Consider the following 25,177-nt stretch of genomic DNA (forward strand, 5'->3'; position numbering starts at 1 on the left):
GTATGGTTCACTATAAACTGCTTTTAAAAAGCTGATATTAACTCAAAAAAGTATTCGTTCTACAGAGAATTCAAAACATCGCCACTCATCGATCAGGTGACCCCCATATATACTAGTGCATGTGATTTAATTAAACAATTTATGTAGCAATTATCTTGACTGTCTAGTTTAACTTTCCGATTATTTTTCTGATTTACACTAATTTATGGTAAAATGAATATATTTTAAAAGTTGTCAATCAAGCATCTAATGTTCAAATTGGTAAAAACAACTTAAAGATAATTACCCAGTAAATTATACAATACCGTTAAGAAGTCTTTTCTTGATTCTTTATGTAATCACTTGGAAAAAATGTATTCCTCAAAGACGATATTCCTAGCATTATTAATTTTGACAATGACTTTACATTTTAGTAATCTAGAGTTTAAAATATTTCACATGTCTTTTCGATTCAAGTTCAATTCACTGTCTACAACTCTCTTTCAGCGTAATTTTTGACAGTTATTTCCTTTTATGTTCCATTTGCTACACTAATTTTTAGTTTATCTTTGCATTAATCTCTGAAAGGCCTTCATTTAAATAAGATTTGCCTTCCTGTATTCAATTTTCTGAGAAATCTAAATTGTTTTTCCTGCTAATTTTGATCCATAGAAAAAGAGTATAAAATGATTTTAAAAAAATTCATCCGGTTTATATCGAAACAAGAACTTAATGAGCAAGCTGAAAATGTAAGTAAGTGTCAAGAAAATGTTGCGGATGAAATGTTTTGCCAGATAATGGGTGTTTAATTCCTCATCAGGAAGTTCGACAATCAAATACACGAGTAACTGATGAATACAAAGAATTTCACCAATATAAATTACAGATAGGCGAACAACAGTATAACTGAATTAAACACGATTTAATTATGACGGAACGAACAGTATTTTACAAAGAAAAAGGTTTGGAAAAGATATTTATTCCAACAACGAGAAGCCAGATGTAATTTTAGCAACTAACGCATTTGTTAACCACAGAGTCAGAAGTGATGTATTGTATTATATATTCTGGAGAAAAGAACAAATATGCGACAGGCACCAAATTATAATTTAACTTATTAAATCAGCCTCTAGAATTAAGTGGTTATGTAAATGCAGTGGAAGTTGTTAAATCAAACACTGAATCAATTAAATCAAACACTGAATCAATTAAATCAAACACTGAATCAATTAAATCAAACACTCAATCAATTAAATCAAACATTCAATCAAGTAAATCAGTCGTTGAAATGTAGACGATATTGCTGATACAATAATCATATTACAAAAGAAAAAGATCCTTCTGAAAAGGTTGAAGGTTAAAGAACGGGCGAGAACTTTTGCAAAACAATGAAAACGAAAGAGCTCAAATGGATGGTAGTTTAAGAGATTACAAGATAACTTTAGAGAAAATATCAACAAAATACATTTCAAAGTTCAAAAGCGGTTCCATTAGCCTAAAACAAATGTTCAGAGCAAAAGGTGTTTTTAAGGCAAAAAATACGATACAAATAATACTTGCTCTATTCATGGTAAATTCTGTATAAAGCTGTAACTCTTGGTATATTAATGGTACATTTTGTATAAAGCAGTAACTCTGGTATATTTATGGTAAATTCCTTTGGTAATGAAAAAGCGGCTTAGCAGAAAAGTCCTTTAGTTGATAATGCCACTCGGCTTATTCCTGCATTAATTAGTTTCGATTCTGCATTTCTACTAAGGTTTATCTTTAGTAACATAACGAAGTAAGAACTAAGTAGCAAGCTATTTCGAAAGCAAATTAAACGATATACTGAACCCTGTATGGTCTCTACCTTTAATACCATGAGGTGTATTAGTTGTAGCTGTACGTGTCAAAAGTGTATCTACGTCGTTCATATTGTAAGTACTGTTGTTGGCAATGTGGGTTTGTCCTTGTGTTTGTAGGTACTAACATCGAGGATATATAATTCACATTAACGTTTCTTCCATGTCTACAAATTAGCAAAGTGTTGAAAACTTTTCATCAAGTTTTTTGACAGACCTTTTGTCACGTCAGTATTAACAGCAGTGTCTATTCCAATTTCAAATAAATCTGATGAATTTGTGTAAATCGGTTTTATAACCGACTATGCAACGCATTTTAATGAACCTATAACTAGGTAACTGAATTTGCAAAGTACAAAAATGGAATAAGAAACCCCACCTTTGGGGAGTCAGTTATTACTCGGCTTTGAGGGATGATATAATTTCAACAGATCACCGGTGACAATTTGGTCTGTGATTGTCTAAGAATGATTTACTGACTTAGACTGTATTCTGAACAGGAAACATTTTGATGGCTTTTTGATTTGCCTTTTTTGGCGGGTTTTTTTCTCAACCAGATTTATAAGCGTGTTGACTGTATTCACTGTGTAGTGAATTTGAAAAGAATAAAATTGAAAATATGCAAAACACTTATTCGCTCAACGTGAGAGTGGGTATGCGTTCTATAATATTCGTTTGATTAATTTAATAAATCAGGACATTTATGTAATGGTATTGTTTTAATTTGTGACTGATATCTGAAAGTAGAAGTCATAAAAATTAGAGCACAGAGTGTTTTTGTTTTATATTCCTTGATGTGTGATGACCAGTGGTCTATGTATTTTAATACAATAAATTATGAACAGTGACCTACAATGTTTACCAAAGTGTTGCTGCCCAGTGACTTGTGATCTTTACTACAATTTTGATGACCAGTGGTCTAGGGTTTTCGCTACAATTTTGATGATCAGTGTTCAATGGTTTTTGATACAATATTGATGATCTGTAGTCTATAACTTTTACCAAATTTTTATGACGAGTGGCTAAAGGTTTTTATTACAATTTTGATGCAAAGTGGCCTATGGTTTTTACTACAGTTTTTAATGCTGGGGGTCAAGGCTTTCTGTTGATAATTTGCCAATCAATGGCTAAGAGTTTTTACTACCTTATCATGACAAGTAGTTTTAATTACAATTGGATAATTGGACTTGACTCACATTATCACGACCAGTGGCTTTAAGTACAATTGGATAATTGGACTTGACTAACATTTTCATGACCAGTGGTTTTGGGATTTTACAGACTTTATAATTAAAACTCAAGGCCACTAATGTTCATGAGTACTATATTTTGAAATATCTGAGATCGTTCAAAGCGTTAAAATAATTCATAAAAACCTCAGGCCACACGTAACCAAAACATCGTAAAATAGCTAAATTGTAAACTCTAAAAGTTATAAATTTGGTTTAAAACAGATTTGATTTCTTAGGGTTTCTACAAATATCAGTTAAAACTTTTGAAATTAAGGAAAATAACTAACATCTTGAGATCAAAATTAGAAATTTTATCGATAAGAGTTTTAAAGCCATGTTTTTGACAAAATGTTTCACAAACTGTTCGTACAAAAAAAACGAAAAGTATAAATGGGCCAAAAGTGAGGTAAGTGCAATTAACAACATTACTATATAGATATTTTACAAAAATAATTACGATTGTTAATACAAACGGCTTGTGCTGATCGTCAGTTAAATACATATCCAAATTTCAAAGCATTCTAATAAATACACCTACGCAATTCAGGCCAACACTTTTATCATGACAGTCTATAAATTAATAAAGTCCTTTCTTGTTTGAAGCTGTTTTTGGTAATATAACTAAATGAAAGATCCATCAAAGCATACTAATTTAGACATCCTAATAAGAACTGTTTCCAAAGTTAATGTTATACAGTTTATGTTGATAATTGCCCAATAACGTATCGTATTTTTACCCGTGGAAGTACAAAAATAATACAGAACAGCGTAGAACCAGATGTAGTCTCGCATAATACGGATGTTAAATTGTGTACTTACCTCCTGAAATGCGTTCATCTTTCGGTACGGACACGCCTGCTTCAGAAGAATCCGTAATGTGCGTAAGATCAGTTTTGCAAAATGTGGACAACAGTGAGAAAATATTGTTCTTCAACTGATCGAAACTATCAACGGATAAAACTTGGGCAGGCGAGGAAGCTATAGCATCTAACTCAGCATGGTCAACTAAATTCGTCACACCCACTGCAAACATGTTAACTCCCTCGAATTTGGCTCGGTTGGCCCGATTGGTGGTCTCGGTTCGATTCATTGAGATTCCATCAGTGATAACGATACCAATTCTTGCTGCCGACGTTCGACCTTGGAAGCCAAACATCTCTGTCATCATCGCAATACCCAGGTCGGTTCTGGTCCCATCCCGAGGGTGGGGCAAAGCAAGTATCTTTCCTTTAAGATTGGCCTTATCTCCGCTGAGAGGAATCGTATTAGTGACATTGGAGCTGTAGAGAACCAGTCCTAATTTGACATCGTCATCGCTTAAGACCATTCCTTCCATCAGTTTGACAATCGCAAACTTCAGCGTATTGAAGTCCTCAGAGCTGATGCTATCGGAGCCATCTACAACTACCATAAGGTCCATAAGCTGTCTGCATTCCCCTGGAATGTAAATAATATCTCAAGGAAACAAAACAAGTTGCGAAAATCTAAGGTTTACTCTGAACAATGAGGGCATGTATAAAATAAGCAGGGTTTCTATCGCTTCTAAAACAACTTAGAGACAACGTACATTTCGCCCTCCACGGTGTGGTGTTGATAGACAGTGGTTTATAAGATGTATCGAGAAGGAATATATCTGAATCAGCCAGTTGGCAATTCTAACTCATACGAGTGGTAAGGGTGTGTGTGTGTGTGTGTGTGTGTGTGTGTGTGTGTTTAAATGATATTGTGTTCCGAGTTCTAACTCAAGAACTCTTTTTCTTATAGTTATGCGTGGCCGAGGTAGAATGTAAACAACTAAAGTGTAATGTTCCCGAGAATTAGATTACATATAATTGGTCTTAACTTTACATTTTTACTTAAGTACTTTTTACTCATTTTTGCTTCACAAATCTTTAGCCTTTATCTTCTTTCTTTCATTCATTAATTTCCTTGTTTTACTCCTTTCTTGTTATCTTCCATAGGTTAAACGGTAAAGATACTTCATATTGAATGATATAGGTAAAGTGTAAAATGTTTATACTTATATGAACGGTTTTTTGTGTTTACATTCACATGAGATCAAAACATAAATGCATCTCCATTCAAATAGATTTTAAAAAATTCTGAAGAAATTCTGTCTTTTAGTAATACAAAACATCCTAACAGAGTATAATTCCCTATTTTGTAAATTTTGAAAATATAAAAGAAATACATGAAATTAAGAATGACTTAAGTAAAAAGAATTTAGCATTAAGAAAATTTATTGGTACAGTTAAATCAGAAATAGATGAACGCACAAATACAATATTAACTAAATTGGCACCCAGATAAAGTCATGTATAAGCTATAATCTACCTCACTTATGAATATTAACGCGGCATTGTGTTTGATCTCTAAAGATTGCCACGCGGTTAGTGTGAACTCTTACGCAAGGATACCATGACCACCCAACGACCGGAAACTTGTGTCGGCAAAGGCGACCCATCGCGTCACTTAACAAACGCTTGTCGTTATCACATCCATATGTGAAATGTTATCTAAGGATCAAAAAGAAAGTCCACGGGGTAAACGGGGCGTGTTTTTATCCGTCCGCACGTTGGCAGACAGCGAGAGTGACATTGTCCGCTAAGTTTGATTGTATCGGTCCACAGCTATATACCATCAACATTGAGGTAGAGGGCTTGATTACAATTTAGACCCGAATGATACCCTTCGAAATCGTAAGCTTAATTTAGTATTCGTCTTCAGATCAAAAGCCTTTACTCCGAGAAAGAAGCCACTCGTAATCTGGCACCTGAACGTAGAGGTATATTCTAAGGAAACACAAAGCTTCGAAAAGCAAGCTTTTTAGGGTATATATAACTTCCGGTTCAATTGGGTCCCAAGTGTTCAAGAGCTGGATACGGACTTGAGACTATAGCCGAGACAGTCGAAGTCGTCAGAAGTATAGTCATAGGGGAGAAGTGGAGGAAGAGTCTAGAGAAAGTCGACGAGGAGGAGGAGAAGGAATTTGGAGAAAGGTCGGGGAGGAAGAGGAGAAGGAATTGGGAGAAATAAGAGAGGGAAAGGATACAACAACTGAGTAGAAATACAACGACAGGCGGAAATCAATCTGACACTGCTAATCAAGTGATAGAATAGGCTTAGTAAAGGGTCGAGCGGAAGGAGTACAACTGGAAATATGAGTCATTTGATTATGGAATTGTTATTAAATTGTTGTTCGTTGAATTTAAACCTTTTTGTATATTTGACCATCTAACCGTCTGCATTGCTGACTGGGGACACGGAGCTTTATATCTATATTTCACTAAATTTAACTTCCAACAAAATATAACCTAGGTGGGGCTTCTATCATACTTTAAATAAAATATTGGGAGAACCCCATCCCAACCATACATATCGTCACAGATACAAACCTTTATTTTAAACTCTGAAAAACCTAAAGATAAAAGGTTATGATTAAACTGCAAACAGCAACTGCTTATGACTGGGACTATACAACATTATATATGGTTGAATTTACAACCTACATGGTATACAGTTAGACCAGTATCGTGTTATCTAAATCAAAATTGAGCTTTATATTCAAATTTTATAAACTTACACATGCACGCGACAGATGAAGTTAGCTTTTTAATGCCATTAATGGTAACTAAACAGTTTTTGCTTACGTTTTAAGTAATAGCAAGCAAGAGCCACCACATAAAGTCGAAAGGCTAATAGATATTTCAGTAAAATAATCACGATCAAATTTTCAAAACAAACCCCAAACAATTTTGCTTTAATTTTCCTCTAGTATACATGGGCATAGTAGTCTTACAGTTGAAGACACGATATAAATGTATTATCATCAAACACCAGCAGGAATATTCGGAGGATTAATTACTAATGGTTCAGCATTTACATGAGGTAATTATTTGTTTCAGTTACTTGATCCTCATCAAACTGATAAAGATAGAGTAAAACAAGACAAGCCATTTGAGCAAATGCAGATAAGAGCAGAGTTCAGTGAAACAAAACTAACTCATCAGATTACTTTAGTAAAAGACAAAGAGATCAAGATTTAGATTCTCAGTACCTAAATTATTTGGATGAACCCTTTTCATCTATATTGTTTCCGCTCATCCTGAACCTAAAGAACCAAACCTTTGTAACAGATAGCTTATGATCAAACAGTTGTTGCAGGTATAATGGTCACTCGTGCTTTTGTGGGCTACACATTTCTTTGGAACTAAAACAAAATCAACTTAATTAGGTAAAATATTGGAAGGATGGCAAACGTAATGCAAAATATATTAACTCCCCACAAACAGTATAAAACACTGCAGTGTGTTAAGCATCTCAGTCCAACACATCGTCGTATTAAACACACTCGAATGAGTATGAAACCTGAACACCATTTACAAGCAGGTTCGGACCAAAGTATTTTAATGGTATCTGGTAGTTTCTTCATATCGTTCTATGTAAAGATAAATGAAGATTGGTAAACAACTTTAGAAGAATGTTCATTATAGACATAGCTTGGTCTTACTATAGTGGGAATATTTTTAAGTTGAATGATTACAACATTTTGAGGACGTCCAGAGATTTATAGCTATAAACATGAAATAAATTAGAACATGTTATAATGTGTGACAAACTGCTAAGTTAACATGAGGAGCTGTTAATGCACAGCACACAGGTACAGTAACTATTAAGTTTAATGTATAATGAATGAAATTCAGAAATATACTCGATTTTTAAATTTTAATTGATCATTATCAATTGTTTAGTTTTGTTCTTTTTCGTGATTTGTAACTGCGCTGAAATAATTTTAAAAAATCTTAAGTGATAGAAGTTTCAAACTAAGATTATTCATTGGAGGATCTTCGCATGATACGATTATATCTAATCTGATGGATAATTCTGTAGGTGATAAGTGCCAAAAATGGAACATCTTTATGTTATGATTCTATCCTAAGAGAGAATTATTGACTTTGCCGCTAATGCGACCTTAACAGAAGGCATCATCAGCTAGTTCATGTGCAGTAAGATAATATGAGATGGATAGTTTATAATTATGTATACACATAGATCGAACTTATTAAAAAAGTGTCACATAACGTTAAAGAATCTTTCTTTATATAGTAGTCATGAGGATTACCAATAAAATTGAATTTTAAATGTTTCAGAACAACCTTTAATATTTTTATTCATCTTCACTAATTCGTGATCTGGAGAGGTTTGAATAAAATGTTTTTACTGGTGGATTAAAATAATAATTAACAAGAAATCTTTTTGTTCTTTTTAGACAAGAAAAAAATCATTGTGCCTTTTTTTAACTAAGAATTTATGATATTGCAGGAATTCCGGTGCTAATTGTTTGTAAATATCTTTATAGTAGTGTTTGTTTGTTTTATTTCTTCATGCACATGTTCGAAAATTGATTGTATATATTCATAACAATGTTATTACACAGCTTTATCCTCTTTAAACTATTAGCTAATTTTGTATATACATATATTTCCTGTCCAGTGGTTGTATGTAATTCATCGTAATTCGATTTTACTTTCTGTTTCGCGTTTTATATGTGATACCAATCTATATAACATGCACGAATTGATAAGTCGGCATCATCTACTATTCCGAGACTAAGAGATGAATTTAACTTTTTAATTTTGTAAAAAAGTGCAGTCAAATCAATAAAAGGATGCTACTGGTTTAACCTGTTTCGGGTACAAATATGTATTCATTTAAGTGTTTATTAAATTATTCTTGCATCATTTTTAATGGTATTTGTATCTATATTTTCTTTTAACTCTTGGCACATGATTTTACATAATTTTTGCAATTTGTATTCATGGTTGTAAACTGTATAGAATATGTTTTGTAATAAATCTGTGTACGTGACCTGGCTCTGTTTAGAACGCAAATTGCATAGGATATATAAATATATGTTTACGTATGTGATGACAATTATTAATAATAATCTTAATAATAAGACTTAAAATGGAGCCTATAACGTAATTTCTCAGTGACTAATGGGATTTCGATGTTTCGAGAATAATTTTATAAATTCACATTGGTTGCGCTAGATCACGTGAATAAGCCCAATTCGACGTAAAATAGTAGTGTATGCCGTCGCGTGGGGTCTATTGAAAGATACAGTCGCAATATACAGTGTATATAAGGATATTACTAATCATTTTTATTCAATCTGAAATTTGGAGTCATTCATACTTATTTTAAGTCTGCAGACGTGTTTTATGTTGTATTTAGATATTATTTGAGAGGAAAAAAATTTGTTTGAATTGTCCATTGGAAAGGGAAAGTGCTTATTATTTGGACAATACTATTATTCTGGAACTGTTATAAAGTATTCGATGGAATTCTGGACAGCGCCATCTTGACAACGTCACGTTTTGGTTTTGAAGAACAGTATATTTCCTGTATGGAAATTTTTAAGGGACTTTTCATTTCTTTAGGACTTTTATAGACCTTTCAAAGGACTAGTTTAGATTAACTTCATAATACTGTAAGTTCCTCTCACATTTGTCATTTATAACTTTGATAAATAAGTTGTCTGTTAGGTTTTATAAAACTTGACGGTTTTGCTTCTTTACTTTTAACTTACGTTTGTGACCATTGAGTCGTAACAGAAAGAAAAACAAAAACAAATCTTTCTTTAATAATCACTCACAATTCGTTTTATTGTTCTTCTTGATTGAACCGGTATTAAAGGAACTTATAATCTCATTCTTCAAATTTTTTTGTTTTTGCCTCAGGAAAACTTTGTTCAACTGACATAGTAGGGTTTTTGTTAATTAAATATTTTGGAGCAAACTTTGACATCAATATATTTCCCCTTTTAATAGTACTATTTTCTATCTATAAAACTATTGAGAAATCTATGAAAGAACATCAAGCCTCTTGGAGACGTTGATTCTCCTCATTTACAAGTTCACTGCTTATTTTACCTCTTCCAGTATAACGTCATTAAGATCTAACTTTAATTGTACATTTTTTACATTATCTAGTTTGTACTTCGATATTCCATCTCATTAAGATCCTTCATTTCACCACAATTACATATCCCATGCAATTTGTTTTATTTTTCCACATTTACATTTACATATATACATTTACATTATATAAAATGTATGCATATCAATACTACAATGTTTTTAGAACTAACATTTAGTGCAATTAATCAAAGTCTTCTTTTGCGATGTCACATATCATTTCGGCTTTTACTATAGAAAGTGTCGTTATATTCATTCCAGTTTACCATCATATTTGTCTGTTTCTTTTAATTTTTAACATTTTCTTAACTTTGAAGACGTCGTCTCGTTTGTTATAGAGATAACTCATCCTCTTAACATATTGACTAGTATGTTTTCTCCTTATGTCATTCCATTTATATACTACAGTGGTGTCCTGAAATGAACTGTATGATTTTAAAACATATTCCATGAAATTGGCAAAATTGCCTTTAACATAAATAGCTTTTAATTGAGAGTGCCTAACTCTCTCACCTATATTACATTTGCTTGCTACATACGCATCTGCTGAAAGATAACCAAGTAAGTTAGTCCACGATTTTGACCTGTTTGCTAGGGATAATGTCTTCAATCGGCGATAAATCTATATATCAATGATATCACTTCGTATATCCATCAGAAAAGCTTTGTAACTTATCTACCCATTCTCTGTTATCGTTATTTGTAAAATACTTTTAATTTTAATCCTAAGAGTTTGACTAAACCTTTCCACTGCTGAGGTTTTCTTACTAAGTTAAAAAAAATGCATATTTTCCTCATCTGATAATTTATTCACCCTCAGGTTATAAAATGCCTTTCATGCATCGAACTGTATTTGTGTTTGCTGATTTTCTGTCATTAAATATTTACATAAAAACGTCTTGTATATCGTATCCCTTTTCTTTCACTTTCTTGGCCCAGGCGTATTACGAGAAAAAACAAAACATATTTAGAGCCGCAATATTACATGTTTGCAAATCAATACCTGCCTAGAGCTAGTTATCTGCGTAACAAAGAGAAACCAGTTTAATCGGCTTTTAGCCGGCTTGTATAATGGGCAAGTAGATAGTTTTATCAGCCAATATTTTAAGTTCAGAACATTTTATTCTCCTAACTTTCCTCGTCTTATTCAGTTTAATTATTTCCACGATTGATTAATATTCGTTAAGGCAACTGGACGTTTATGATCGCAGCACAGATAAAATATAAAAATATGAAACACGTGATGAGTGATACATTCGAATAGCACGCAACATAACCGTATATGGGATATGTGTAATACTCTACCTTGTTTGACGTATGAAGTATTAAAAGAAGTTGAACATTAGAAACAAATGGAGCAGGTTCGTGCAATAAGTCATGCAATATTTCTAGTTTACTGCAGTTGTATGGGAAAATATGAACGAGTTTTTTTTTCGGATTAGTACTTCACGACATTTGGGAATGAGGTATTCATCCGAGAAAACGAATTCATATTTTCCCATAAAAATGCAGTAAGCTTTATATTATATTCTCAGTTTCGTATTCCACCTACGCCTTAATTGTAAAAATACACTACAAGAAACAAAGTAATTGAATTTATGAATGCATAGTCACCGTCATGTTTTCTTTTCTTTCAACTCTATTTACCAGGCCAATCGTCCAGATTGATATCGCTATTTCATTTAAGGTTTATTACAATTATACAAGAATGCATGAACATGAATACATGGTTCGCTATAAATTTCTTTTAAAAAGCTGATATTAACTCCAAAAAGTATTCGTTCTACAGAGAACTCAAAACATCGCCACTCATCGATCAGGTGACCCCCATATATACTAGTGTACGTGATTTAATTAAACATTTTATGTTGCAATTATCTTGACTGTCTGGTTTAACGTTCCGACTATTTATTCTGATTTACACTAATTTATGGTAAAATTAATATATTTTAAAAGTTATCAATCAAGCATCTAATGTTCAAATTGGTAAAAACAACTTAAAGATAATTACCCAGTAAATTATCCAATACCGTTAAGTAGTCTTTTCTTGATTCTTTATGTAATCACTTGGAAAAAAATGTATTCCTCAAAGACGATATTCCTAGCATTATTAATTTTGACAATGACTTTAACATTTTAGCTAATCTAGAGTTTATAAATCTTTCACATGTCTTTTCGATTCAAGTTGAATTCACTGTCTACAATTCTTTTTAGCGTAATTTTTGCCAATTATTTCCTTTTATGTTCCATTTGCTACACTAATTTTTAGTTCTGTTTGTATTAATCTCTGAAAGGCCTTCATTTAAATAAGATTTGCCTTCCTGTATTCAATTTTCTGAGAAATCTAAATTGTTTTTCCTGCTAATTTTGATCCATACAAAAATAGTATAAAATGATATATAAAAACATCATCCGGTTTATATCCAAACAAGACCTTAATTAGCAAGTTAAAAATGTAAGTAAGTGTCAAGAAAATGTTGCTGATGAAATGTTTTGGCAGATAATGAATGTTTAATTCCTCAACAGGACGTTCGACAATCAAATGTACGAGTAACTGATGAATACAAAGAATTTGACCAATATAAACTGCAGATAGACGAACAACAATATAACTGAATTAAATATGATTTAATTATGACGGAACGAACAGTATTTTACAAAGAAAAAGGTTTGGAAAAGATATATATCCCAGCAACGAGAAACCAGATGTAATTTTAGCAACTAACGCATTTGTTAACCACAGAGTCAGAAGTGATGTATTGTATTAAATACTCTGGACAAAAGAACAAATATGCGACCGGCACCAAATTATAATTTAACATATTAAATCAGCCTCTAGAATTAAGTGGTTATGTAAATGCAGTGGAAGTTGTTAAATCAAACACTGAATCAGTTAAATCAAACACTGAATCAATTAAATCAAACACTGAATCAATTAAATCAAACACTGAATCAATTAAATCAAACACTGAATCAGTTAAATCAAACACTGAGTCAATTAAATCAAACACTGAATCAGTTAAATCAAACACTGAATCAGTTAAATCAAACACTGAATCAGTTAAACCAAACACTGAATCAATTAAATCAAACACTGAATCAATTAAATCAAACACTGAATCAGTTAAATCAAACACTGAATCAATTAAATCAAACACTGAATCAGTTAAATCAAACACTGAATCAATTAAATCAAACACTGAATCAGTTAAATCAAACACTGAATCAATTAAATCAAACACTCAATCAATTAAATCAAACACTGAATCAAGTAAATCAGTCGTTGAAATGTAGACGATATAGCTGATACAATAATCATATTACAAAAGAAAAAGATCCTTCTGAAAAGGTTGAAGCTTAAAGAACGGGCGAGGATTTTTGCAAAACAATGAAAACGAAAGAGCTCAAATGGTTGGTAGTTTAAGAGATTACAAGATAACTTTAGAGAAAATATCAACAAAATAAATTTCAAAGTTCAAAAGCGGTTCCATTAGCCTAAAACAACTGTTCAGAACAAAAGGTGTAACGATTGTCGCTGTTTTTATAGCAATATATACGATAACAATAATATTTGCTCTATTCATGGTAAATTCTGTATAAAGCAGTACCTCTTGGTATATTAATGGTACATTTTGTATAAAGCATGGTAAATTCCTTTGGTAATGAAAAAGCGGCTTAGCAGAAAAGTCCTTTAGTTGATAATGCCACTTGGCTTATTCCTGCATTAATTAGTTTGGATTCTGCATTTCTACTAAGCTTTATCTTTAGCAACATAACGAAGTAAGAACTAAGTAGCAAGCTATTTCGAAAGTAAATTAAACGATACACTGAACCCTGTATGGTCTTTACCTTTAATACCATGAGGTGTATTAGTTGTAGCTGTACGTGTCAAAAGTGTATCTACGTCGTTCATATTGTAAGTACTGTTGTTGGCAATGTGGGTTTGTCCTTGTGTTTGTAGATACTAACATCGAGGATATATAATTCACATAAGCGTTTCTTCCATGTCTACAAATTAGCAAAGTGTTGAAAACTTTTCATCACGTTTTTTGACAGACCTTTTGTCACGTCAGTATTAACAGCAGTGTCTATTCCAGTTTCAAATAAATCTGATGAATTTGTGTAAATCGGTTTTTTAACCGACTATGCAACGCATTTTAATGAACCTATAACTAGGTAACTGAATTTGCAAAGTACAAAAATGGAATAAGAAACCCCACCTTTGGGGAGTCAGTTATAACTCGGCTTTGTGGGATGAGATAATTTCAACAGATCACCGGTGACAATTTGGTCTGTGATTGTCTAAAAATGATTTACTGACTTAGACTGTATTCTGAACAGGACACATTTTGATGGCTTTTTGGTTTGCCTTCTATGGCGGTTCTTTTTTCTAAACCAGATTTATAAGTGTGTTGACTGTATTCACTGTATTGTGAATTTGAAAAGAATAAAATTGAAAACATGCAAAACACTTATTCGCTCAACGTGAGAGTGGGTATGCGTTCTATAATGTTCGTTTGATTAATTTAATAAATCGGGACATTTTATGTAATGATATTGTTTTAATTTGTGACTGATATCTGAAAGTAGAAGTCATAAAAATTAGAGCATATAGTGTTTTTGTTTTATATTCCTTGACATTTGATGACCAGTGGTCTATGTATTCTAATACAATAAATTATGAACAGTGACCTACATTGTTTACCAAAGTGTTGCTGCCCAATGACTTGTGATTTTTACTACAATTTTGACGACTAGTGGTCTAGGGTTTTCACTACAATTTTGATGATCAGTGTTCAATGGTTTTTGATACAATTTTGATGATCTGTAGTCTATAACTTTTACCAAATTTTTATGACGAGTGGCTAAAGGTTTTTATTACAATTTTGGTGCAAAGTGGCCTAGGGTTTTTACTACAGTTTTTAATGCTGGGGGTCAAGGCTTTGTGTTGATAATTTGCCAATCAATGGTTAAGAGTTTTTACTACCTTATCATGACCAGTAGTTTTAATTACAATTGGATAATTGGACTTGACTAACATTATCACGACCAGTGGCTTTAATTACAATTAGATAATGGGACTTGACTAACATTATCATGACCAGTGGCTTTAATTACAATTAGATAAAGGGACTTGACTAACATTATCATGACCAGTGGCTTTAATTACAATTGGATAATGGGACTTGACTAACATTATCATGACCAGTGGCTTTGGAATTTTACAGACTTTATAATTAAAACTCAAGGCCACTAATGTTCATGAGTACTATATTTTGAAATATTTGAGATCGTTCAAAACGTTAAAATAATTCAGGTAGTTGATGTCTTTTTCTTGTGGCCTAGAGTTTGCATAAACTTTTCATAAAAACCTCAGGCCACACGTAACCAAAACATCGTAAAATAGCTAAATTGTAAACTCTAAAAGTTATAAATTTGGTTTAAAACAGATTTGGTTTCTTAGGGTTTCTACAAATATCAGTGAAAAGTTTTGAAATAAAGGAAAATAACTACCATCTTAAGGTCAAAATTAGAAATTTTGTCGATAAGAGTTTTAAAGCCATGTTTTTGACAAAATGTTTCACAAACTGTCCGCACAAAAAAAAAAACGAAAAGTATAAATGGGCCAAAAGTGAGGTAAGTGCATATATTTACATTAATTTTAATGACAGTGTGAATGTAGAGAGTTATAAATGGAGCAAGATTCTATGAATGAGTGATGTATAAATAAATGATAGTGACTGTCATAATTAGTGTCTGGTACATATATTTCAAAATACGTCATTGCGATTAAAAATCTAAGGTTGGTAAAGAAACTTATGCGATCATTACAGCAAATATTATTATTGATGTTTGAGGTAAATTATGACAAAGCGACCAGTAAATGACCAAGAAGCTTTTAATAATAATAGTTTTAATAATAATAATAATAATAATAATAATAATAATAATAATAATAATAGCAATAATAATAATAAGAATAATAATATACAATCACATTTGACTTTGTAATGTTTCGAGCTCAAGCGTCAAGCTCTTAAATTCGATTAACTGCCAAAGATCATGGAATAAATTTGTAAGAAAATAATCCAATGATATCATAAAGAGTTCCTGTCAACGATATTAACTTACGTATGATTTATCCAGTCAAAGATATTAAAGTATTGGTGATTTATCCGGTCAAGGATATTAAATTACTTGTTATTTATCCAGTCAAAGATACCTTCCAGGTATATTTCATAGCAGTAACAACCAAAAATATCAAGAATTCGTCTTGGAAAGTTTTAAAGCACAAGAACATGTCAATAGCTTAAATATAAAAAGATGAAGATAACACTTAAACGGAACAAAATAAAAACCCAGCTGTAAAGTACCACTGTCCAAGAAATTGGGATTTGAAAGCATGCATTTATTTTGTAATTTAGCGATTAAGATAACACAGAGATTCATTTAGTGTATTAACTGCAATCAATATGAAAACTCTAATCAAATTTTAGCACAAATGATACAGATTACGTGGATTGGACCGATCACCAATTTTTAGCAAAGGATCAAAATTAAAATATCACCGATACAAACTGGCAACTTCAGGATTAAAACATTACACCCAATCGATTGTGCTTATATATTTTAAATTTTAAACATCGTTGACTCATGCGGATTAGAAATATGCGTAAATATGCAAGTAGTTTATGCAACAAAATACAAACAATGGAGGAGAAATTAACAACATTACTATATAGATATTTTACAAAAATAATTACGATTGTTAATACAAACCGCTTGTGCTGATCGTCAGTTAAATACATATCCAAATTTCAAAGCATTCTAATAAATACACCTACGGAATTCAGGCCAACACTTTTATCATGACAGTCTATAAATTAATAAAGTCCTTTCTTGTTTGAAGCTGTTTTTGGTAATATAACTAAATGAAAGATCTATCAAAGCATACTAATTTAGACATCCTAATAAGAACTGTTTCCAAAGTTAATGTTATACAGTTTATGTTGATAATTGCCCAATAACTTATCGTATTTTTACCCGTGGAGGTACAAAAATAATGCAGAACAGCGTAGAACCAGATGTAGTCTCGCATAATACGCCAGCGGAATTGGATCTGCACTGTTTATTTAAAATCATAGGAAGAGCGAACAGGGTGGACTCTGATTTGCGGGCACAATGTGAGTAGAAGAACAGCATGTGGAAGCAAACAAGATGAATATCTGCACGATGTTAAATTGTGTACTTACCTCCTGAAATGTGTTCATCTTTCGGTAGGGACACGCCTGCTTCAGAAGAATCCGTAATTTGCGTAAGATCAGTTTTGCAAAAGGTGGACAACAGTGAGAAAATATTGTTCTTCAACTGATCGAAACTATCAACGGATAAAACTTGGGCAGGCGAGGAAGCTATAGCATCTAACTCAGCATGGTCAACTAAATTCGTCACACCCACTGCAAACATGTTAACTCCCTCGAATTTGGCTCGGTTGGCCAGATTGGTGGTCTCGGTTCGATTCATTGAGATTCCATCAGTGATAATGATACCAATTCTTGCTGCCGACTTTCGACCTTGGAAGCCAAACATCTCTGTCATCATCGCAATACCCAGGTCGGTTCTGGTCCCATCCCGAGGGTGGGGCAAAGCAAGTATCTTTCCTTTAAGATTGGCCTTATCTCCGCTGAGAGGAATCGTATTAGTGACATTAGAGCTGTAGAGAACCAGTCCTAATTTGACATCGTCATCGCTTAAGACCATTCCTTCCATCAGTTTGACAATCGCAAACTTCAGCGTATTGAAGTCCTCAGAGCTGATGCTATCGGAGCCATCTACAACTACTATGAGGTCCATAAGCTGTCTGCATTCCCCTGGAATGTAAATAATATCTCAAGGAAACAAAACAAGTTGCGAAAATCTAAGGTTTACTCTGAACAACGAGTGCATGTATAAAATAAACAGGGTTTCTATCGCTTCTAAAACAACTTAGAGACAACGTACATTTCGCCCTCCACGGTGTGGTGTTGATAGACCAGTGGTTTATAAGATGTATCGAGAAGGAATATATCTGAATCAGCCAGTTGGCAATTCTAACTCATACGAGTGGTAGAGGTGTGTGTGTGTGTGTGTGTGTGTGTGTGTGTGTGTGTGTGTTTAAAGTTTAAATGATATTGTGTTCCAAGTTCTACCTCAAGAACTCTTGTTCTTATAGTCATGCGTGGCCGAGGTAGAATGTAAACAGCTAAAGTGTAATGTTCACGAGAATTAGATTACATATAATTGGTCTTAACTTTACATTTTTACTTAAGTACTTTTTACTCATTTTTACTTCACAAATCTTTAGCCTTTATCTTCTTTCTTTCATTCATTAATTTCCTTGTTTTACTCTTTTCTTGTTATATTCCATAGGTTAAACGGTAAAGATAGTTCATATTGAATGATATAGGTAAAGCGTAAAATGTTTATACTTATATCTACGTTCCTTTTGTGTTTACATTCACATGAGATCAAATCATAAATGCATCCCCCATTCAAAATAGATTTTAAAAAATTCTGAAGAAATTCTGTCTTTTAGTAATACAAAGCATCCTAACAGAGTATACATTCCCTATTTTGTACTATTAATCTTGACATAGGTAAGCCACCATGTAACGCAAATAAAGTTTACCAGATACAGCAAACTATTGATTTCTACTTAGAGCAGAATCTGGACTGTGTCGACCTGAAAACTATCAACTATCTTATTATTTTTTTATGTTTTCACTTCTTGATGTACTTATGTGTGTAACCTCAAGGTGAAATAACTCACGCAGAAGCCATTCCGATGTTAATAACTGATTTTGTCGCTCATTTTAATGGCATACTAATTAGACATTTTTCAGTTTTAAATATATTACATAAAACTGAATTCAGTGTATTTGGATATGTGCTGAAATTGCGTTTCTATGATTATTAGAAAATGTACACGATTAGCACGATTCACTGAGTTGCTTTTCTTTGCACACATCAGATTCTTTTTCGCCACCAATACATTCTTTATGTTACATCAGGTAAAAATGTCTGTTGAAAGTTCATTTGAACCAAAGCTGAGATACAATGGTCTCAAACAGTTTGATCACGTCTCGATCATCCATTGAATTTCGGATTAGTTGACATTATCGAGCATGAATATCGCACTGTTTTTTTTTTTCATCTACTTCACGATGAAGTCCGGGGCAGGCTTTTTATCTGGGTGTGTTCAGGTAATCTCTCATTCGTCCTAATTAAAATCTTCATCTCATCTCAGTGATGAAGTACATTGACCAACATTTGCTACAGTGACTGTGTTAGGCAGTATATATGATTCAAAGGTATTAATAACAATTTCAGGATCGATCTATTAAAACGATATGAACGACCTGCTTTTTTCACACAAAAAATAATCGAGCGCATTTTTATGTGAAGAAAACAACAAAATGGCTGACTATTGCTGACCTTATCTAAGATTATATTCGTCCTATTCGCATTGCAAGAATTTTGTTTTTGTTATAAGTATTGTGATTGAAATTACTGTACTATTGGGAATTGCATCTCGAACAAAAATTTCAAAAATAAAACATTCGTTGATTTTTGTGCTATTGTTAACGCTTTTCGTTTAAATGCTATTTAATGATTATTTTTCTTCTTGATAGTGAACGTGCATATACATTAAAAAATGATAAAATTTAAAACAAAACATGTAGAGGTTAAACAAATAATTAACCAAACCATATCCTCTCTGTACACGCAATCCGCAACAGCACCATTGCGAGAAGAGATTTCAACCTACGCTTTGCCATGCAGATGAATCAACCATTGCGACAAATATTAACATTTTAATAGGCAAATTATGCAATCTTTACGGGTCTAAACCAAGCAAATAGGGAATTTTCCATATTACTCTTTTTATTGTCAATCCACACATAGTTGTGGTTTACATAAATGTAAAAAAAGAACAGGTTATGAATCAGATGTCATACAAAACATTTAAATGATTGATCTCTCATAATTTATCATTTGTGGGTTCCTGCTTGATAGATGAAAAAAAAAAACAACATGTACTTTTAGAAGGAAATACATAAAAGAAATGAATTTACAAATATAAAATTTAATCTCGTAGGTATCCGTGCGAAAGTCGCAACGTATTAATAGACTGGACGCGCCCTCAAGCATGTTGTGTTGGGATGCTTGCTATGACGATGCGTATTCACGTTTAAAACATGCGCGGTATCTTAGAAAAACAAAGAGTACATGAAATGTACTTTTCCAAAGTAGATGGATTTTATTAAAACTGAATCTCTTGGATTCCAAATTAATTAGAAACTCTTTAGAATACTTCGCCAATTGTGGTTTTAAAGTTGTTAGACTACGGAACAAAATAAGGACCATCGTTTCTTCAGGACACAAAAGTTTCTTAAAAACTCACTTTATTCTATAAACGTTTGCTTTTCATGCTATGCACTTAAGATTTTAATAGCTAATTATGCTTATGTTTAAACATAAACGTGCAATATATATATATATATATATATATATATATATATATATATATATATATATATATATATATATATATATATATATATATATATAGAGAGAGAGAGAGAGAGAGAGAGAGAGAGAGAGAGAGAGAGAGAGAGAGAGAGAAACAGATATAAAAGTTACAGAGCAAAGTGAATAATTTTTTAAATATATTATACAAGTTAAAAATGACTGGATTAAGCTAAAGGTTTGTGCCATGATGTCCAATCACAAAATTGACCCATAATTTAAGTAACTGAAATAATTAATTTCACTTTAAAAATCAAATTCAGATTGTTAAACAATTTTAGAAACGTTATTGACTTCAGATTTAAAAAAATACTAACACGATAACCTTCTTATTTTCATTCAACTCACTTAAATGCTAGCTGATAAAGAAAGATGCACAAAATAAATATAAACATTTTTAAGCTGTTCTGATATAATTACACTTATAAATTGATTATGTAAAAGTGTGATATGAAATTTTACAAAATCAATTAAATTGGGTCATATGGATGATATTTATCCTATTTATCTTTTATATGTATACCAGAATTAGAAAATCAACTTATAGGTTTCACGTCTGGATTCTAATGCAAACGTTATTGTCTGGATTTAAAATACCATTACTTGATGATCCAATTTTTTTGTTATCTAAATCTAAAGCAATCTTATATAATTTATAATAATTTAATATTTTTCCTTGTCGTGACTCGAGATGTATTGATGGCAGAAACTTAAATAGTTACTTGGTAATGTACCTGAAGAACATTAGACTGTGCACCAAGGATTTTGAGAACCAATACCAACTTGTGCGACATTATAATTATAGCTGGAGCAGTTGAATATTGGAGAACAACGTCTGCTGAAGACATTAACTATGTATTATAAGTTGATTCAAAAATGGGATGGGGTTATTTTTTCTTCAGTATAGCAGTAGCTTAACAGATGAAAGAATATGTAAACTTAATTAAATTATTATGCCTTGGGTGCTATCTAATGATATATATTATATGTGGCCAAGTAAAAATTATAGCATCTATTGCACGATATGTATCAACAGTGCAATATACCACATACATGTTTCCTGATAATTTAAAATGTGACCATCAGGGATATGACTTAGCGGAACATCATTTGATTTCAACAGTATGTTTCAGATTCAAAGCTTAAAACTAAACTTTGTGGTGATGGAACATTTTTTAATTCTAAGTGATATGTAGACGGAACTTTGAAGAAAAGTAACGTTAAAGGACAATTTATCAACAAACAAACAAAAACACCTGACGCATGTATTCTTAGAATGAATACTAACCTGTCAGTCACATTAGAATAAACATAGAAGAAGATATTACAGTGAGTTATGTGAATGACGCAGCTGATATTCATTAACTTGAGGATTTAAGATATATAAAGTAATACATTTAAACAAAATTTGCAAGGTTTTCTCGTGGAACAAGTCAGCAAGCGTTCATAATTATTTTCACGGTTGTAGGGGCTGGTATGATTTACTTTTAAGTTAGATAACTTGCTCTACGACATCTATATTGTTTTAATAATTATATTCTGGATTCTAAACCTTTGATTAAAATTACAAATAACATGCAAATTAATGCAGCCACAAGATAAACAGCATATTTATATACGATAAATAATTAGTCCATCCCATTTCAGAAGTCACTTTATTGCAATGTCAATTAAACCAACAATACTGCTTTATCGCTAACTTAAACAAATAGCTCGCAATATACATCAAACTATTTTCAACGCTTAAAGATAATTAAATATAATACATCCATCTCTTCCGCGTACAAAACTAGATTGTTAAACTTCTTATATAATTCACCCTGGATAAAGCAAATGTTGTCGTAATCATAGAATTGTTGCGAAAATAGCTACAACTTTTAAACATGTTTCTTTTTGAAAATCGTTTCAACATTTCTCTTAATGGTGACTTTTTATAACTTTTGATTCAATATTAATATTATTTTCTCTTAAGCCTTGTTTCTTTTTACTCTCAGTATTTTGTAGTATTTTAGTATTGCTTTTTATTTGTTCTTTCTTGTAAGATGTTAATTTTTTCTCTTTTGAAAAATGAAAGTAAAGATTCAAATTATCTAAGTTTGATTTTACTATTTCAGCAATACTAACATAAACTCCCTTTTATCTTCAAGGGCATATATATTGAATAATCTTAAAGCAAAATCTCGACAGCTCTTGATTTGTGATCAGCTGGTTTCATTTCTATTTCATGGTATTGTAATGTAACTTTATTTACTGGATTTGATATTCCAGAACAGAGTTAAGTTCTCACATAATTTTTTTTAACGTGAACAACTTTATAGAGACAATGTATCTAATGCTGATCTAGTTCCTGACCTTGATTCAGAACCAATGAGAGTTTTAGTAAACAACTTTTATTATATTCTTTCGCAGAGTAAGATTCATAAAATGGAATCGAGGCCATACTTGGAGTACGTGACAAATAAAGTGTGTTTATTGTTATAAACTTTTGGTTTTCCCAGAAGGATGAACTCCTGACCTCCATCCTTGAATCTGTTTTGCGTTGTAGTTAAATTCATCACTAATGTTTTGAGAAAAAAATTATCTTTAGTGTCTTAACACTTGAGAGGTCCAGGTGTTTTATGTTGTGTCCAGTTTGGGCTAATTATTTTATTTTCTTCAAATTATACTTAAGAAAAGTGATTCTTTTCCCTGGAAATACTAAATGCTCTAAATTAATTCTTGGACAAGGACATTTATCAAAATTTATACAGAATTCAAAAATTGGAATAATAATTTCTGTGATTCAGCAAGAGACTGTTCATACTGCAACACTTTACATGTTACAACAGACATCATCTTATTCCATTTTGGATTTCATCGGGATTCGAACTCAATTTCTTTTAGGACTTTTTATTACTAGGACTTCTATTTTTTATTTTAGGAATTATTTTGGATTCGTTTCGTAAAGACCGAAGTTCTTTGTCTCATTTTTATCTTGCCTTCTAGGGAAGAAATTAGTTGTTATATTTTACATAGCTTGTTGTCTTCACTTTTTGGTTACGTTTTATAAGATCCTAAACATGTAACACGTTATTTGTTAGTTTATTTCCTACCCTCACAAATCCTAGTGAGTTTAAATTGCAGCATACGAAAAAATAGATTTAGAGATAACATAATTTTTAGTTTACCTCTTTGCCATCCAAATCTTTGTAAATTATTTCATTTAATGTAAAGTTTATTAGAGATTTAAATAGGCAATACTAATCTTCATATATGCCTAAACAATGTTTAATATTTATTTTGTATCAAACAACTTTGTATATATTGAAGATTTGTAATATTTCGAAATCCCTCACAAATTAAATTATCATGATAAGGCTCACTACTGCCTCTTGATCATCTGATTAAGAAATAGTAATCATCGCAAGTTTTATTTTTCGTCCTGCCAGATCTGTCTTTATTCACTATTACAATGGACCAAAAAAAGAAAGAATTTATATGGAATAAAAAAGACAAATATACGAACTGCTAGATCAAGCAAATTCTCTGATTATTTGATTTAATCCAATTAATAATTTAAATTATCTACTTATAGTGTTGAAAAAGATTACATGTCTACAAATGAATTAAGATATTTCACTGGTATTTCATCATATATGCTAGGACTAACTCTATCTGCATTAAAGGATACATACTTGGACAAATTTCAATGGCTGCGCTGACAGCATCTAATGACAGCTGGGAGAAATTGCTGAAGGCGAAAACATTTTGTGGCGCAGACGCAATGCTATTTAACTCCGCAGTATCTACAAGGGTTCCTACTCCCACCGAGTAGACCCGAACGCCTTCTGACTGTGCCGCACGGGCCTCTAATGATGTTTCCGTAGAATTCTTTGAAATGCCGTCTGTAACAACGATTCCAATTTTAGGAACACCACTTCGGCCATGGGCTAAAAGTTGTCTCATTGTTCGTATTCCCAGAGCGGTGTTAGTACTATCTCTGTCGTGGATGAGGTTTAACGTGATATTGCGCAACTCTTCTTTGTCCCAAGATAGCGGGTACATGTAGACGCCTGCACTGTAAATGACAATGCCGAACCAGACTTCTTCATGGCCTATATTTAGATGGTTAATTAGGTCAATAACATTGTTTTGTAACCTCTTGAAGTCGCCAGCACGGATACTGTCGGATCCATCAAGAACAACAACAACATCCATTAACCGTCGGCAGTCTGAAATGGAGAAATAGTTTTATTGATTCAAAACAATAGTTGAAGTTCTTAAGGTCCATAGCTTATGTTAAAGTCTAGATGGCTATAGCTTCACCAAAGATGGGCAAGAAAATTTAAATTTAAATTTTTGTAAGAAGATTGGGAATAAACTTTATAAAATGTGAGATGGTAGATGTACATGAAAACAAAGAAGCTCGAGTGTAAGCATGCAAATACGTCATTGTTTGCATAGGATGCAAGGTTATGACCTGAAGCCAAATGGCAGTTAAGTGTCTAATGTGAAATGTAATACACGGTATTCTGAGTGTACCGCAGTGTGGAATGTGTGCTCAGTTCAGAATGTAAGGGATGAACAAAGAATT

General features: G+C 32.2%; 1 protein-coding gene across 2 annotated transcripts in view; it reads right to left on the reverse strand.

Moving 5' to 3' along the window:
- Positions 1–25,177, reverse strand: part of LOC149785346 (collagen alpha-6(VI) chain-like) — a 98,402-nt gene that overhangs the window by 58,612 nt on the left and 14,613 nt on the right. Inside the window, exons 3-5 of one of the 2 annotated variants that reach the window (XM_089979236.1) lie at positions 24,279–24,815; positions 17,289–17,906; positions 3,875–4,492 (exon numbers count right to left, since the gene is read on the reverse strand). In XM_089979236.1, the coding sequence (XP_089835362.1) occupies positions 3,875–4,492; positions 17,289–17,906; positions 24,279–24,815 (1,773 nt within the window). The remainder of the gene's footprint in view (positions 1–3,874; positions 4,493–17,288; positions 17,907–24,278; positions 24,816–25,177) is intronic. The other variant, XM_089979237.1, reaches the window with a different exon arrangement.

This window comes from Sinohyriopsis cumingii, chromosome 13 (assembly GCF_028554795.1).
Source record: "Sinohyriopsis cumingii isolate HCF-2022 chromosome 13, ASM2855479v2, whole genome shotgun sequence".
Taxonomy (NCBI): domain Eukaryota; kingdom Metazoa; phylum Mollusca; class Bivalvia; order Unionida; family Unionidae; genus Sinohyriopsis; species Sinohyriopsis cumingii.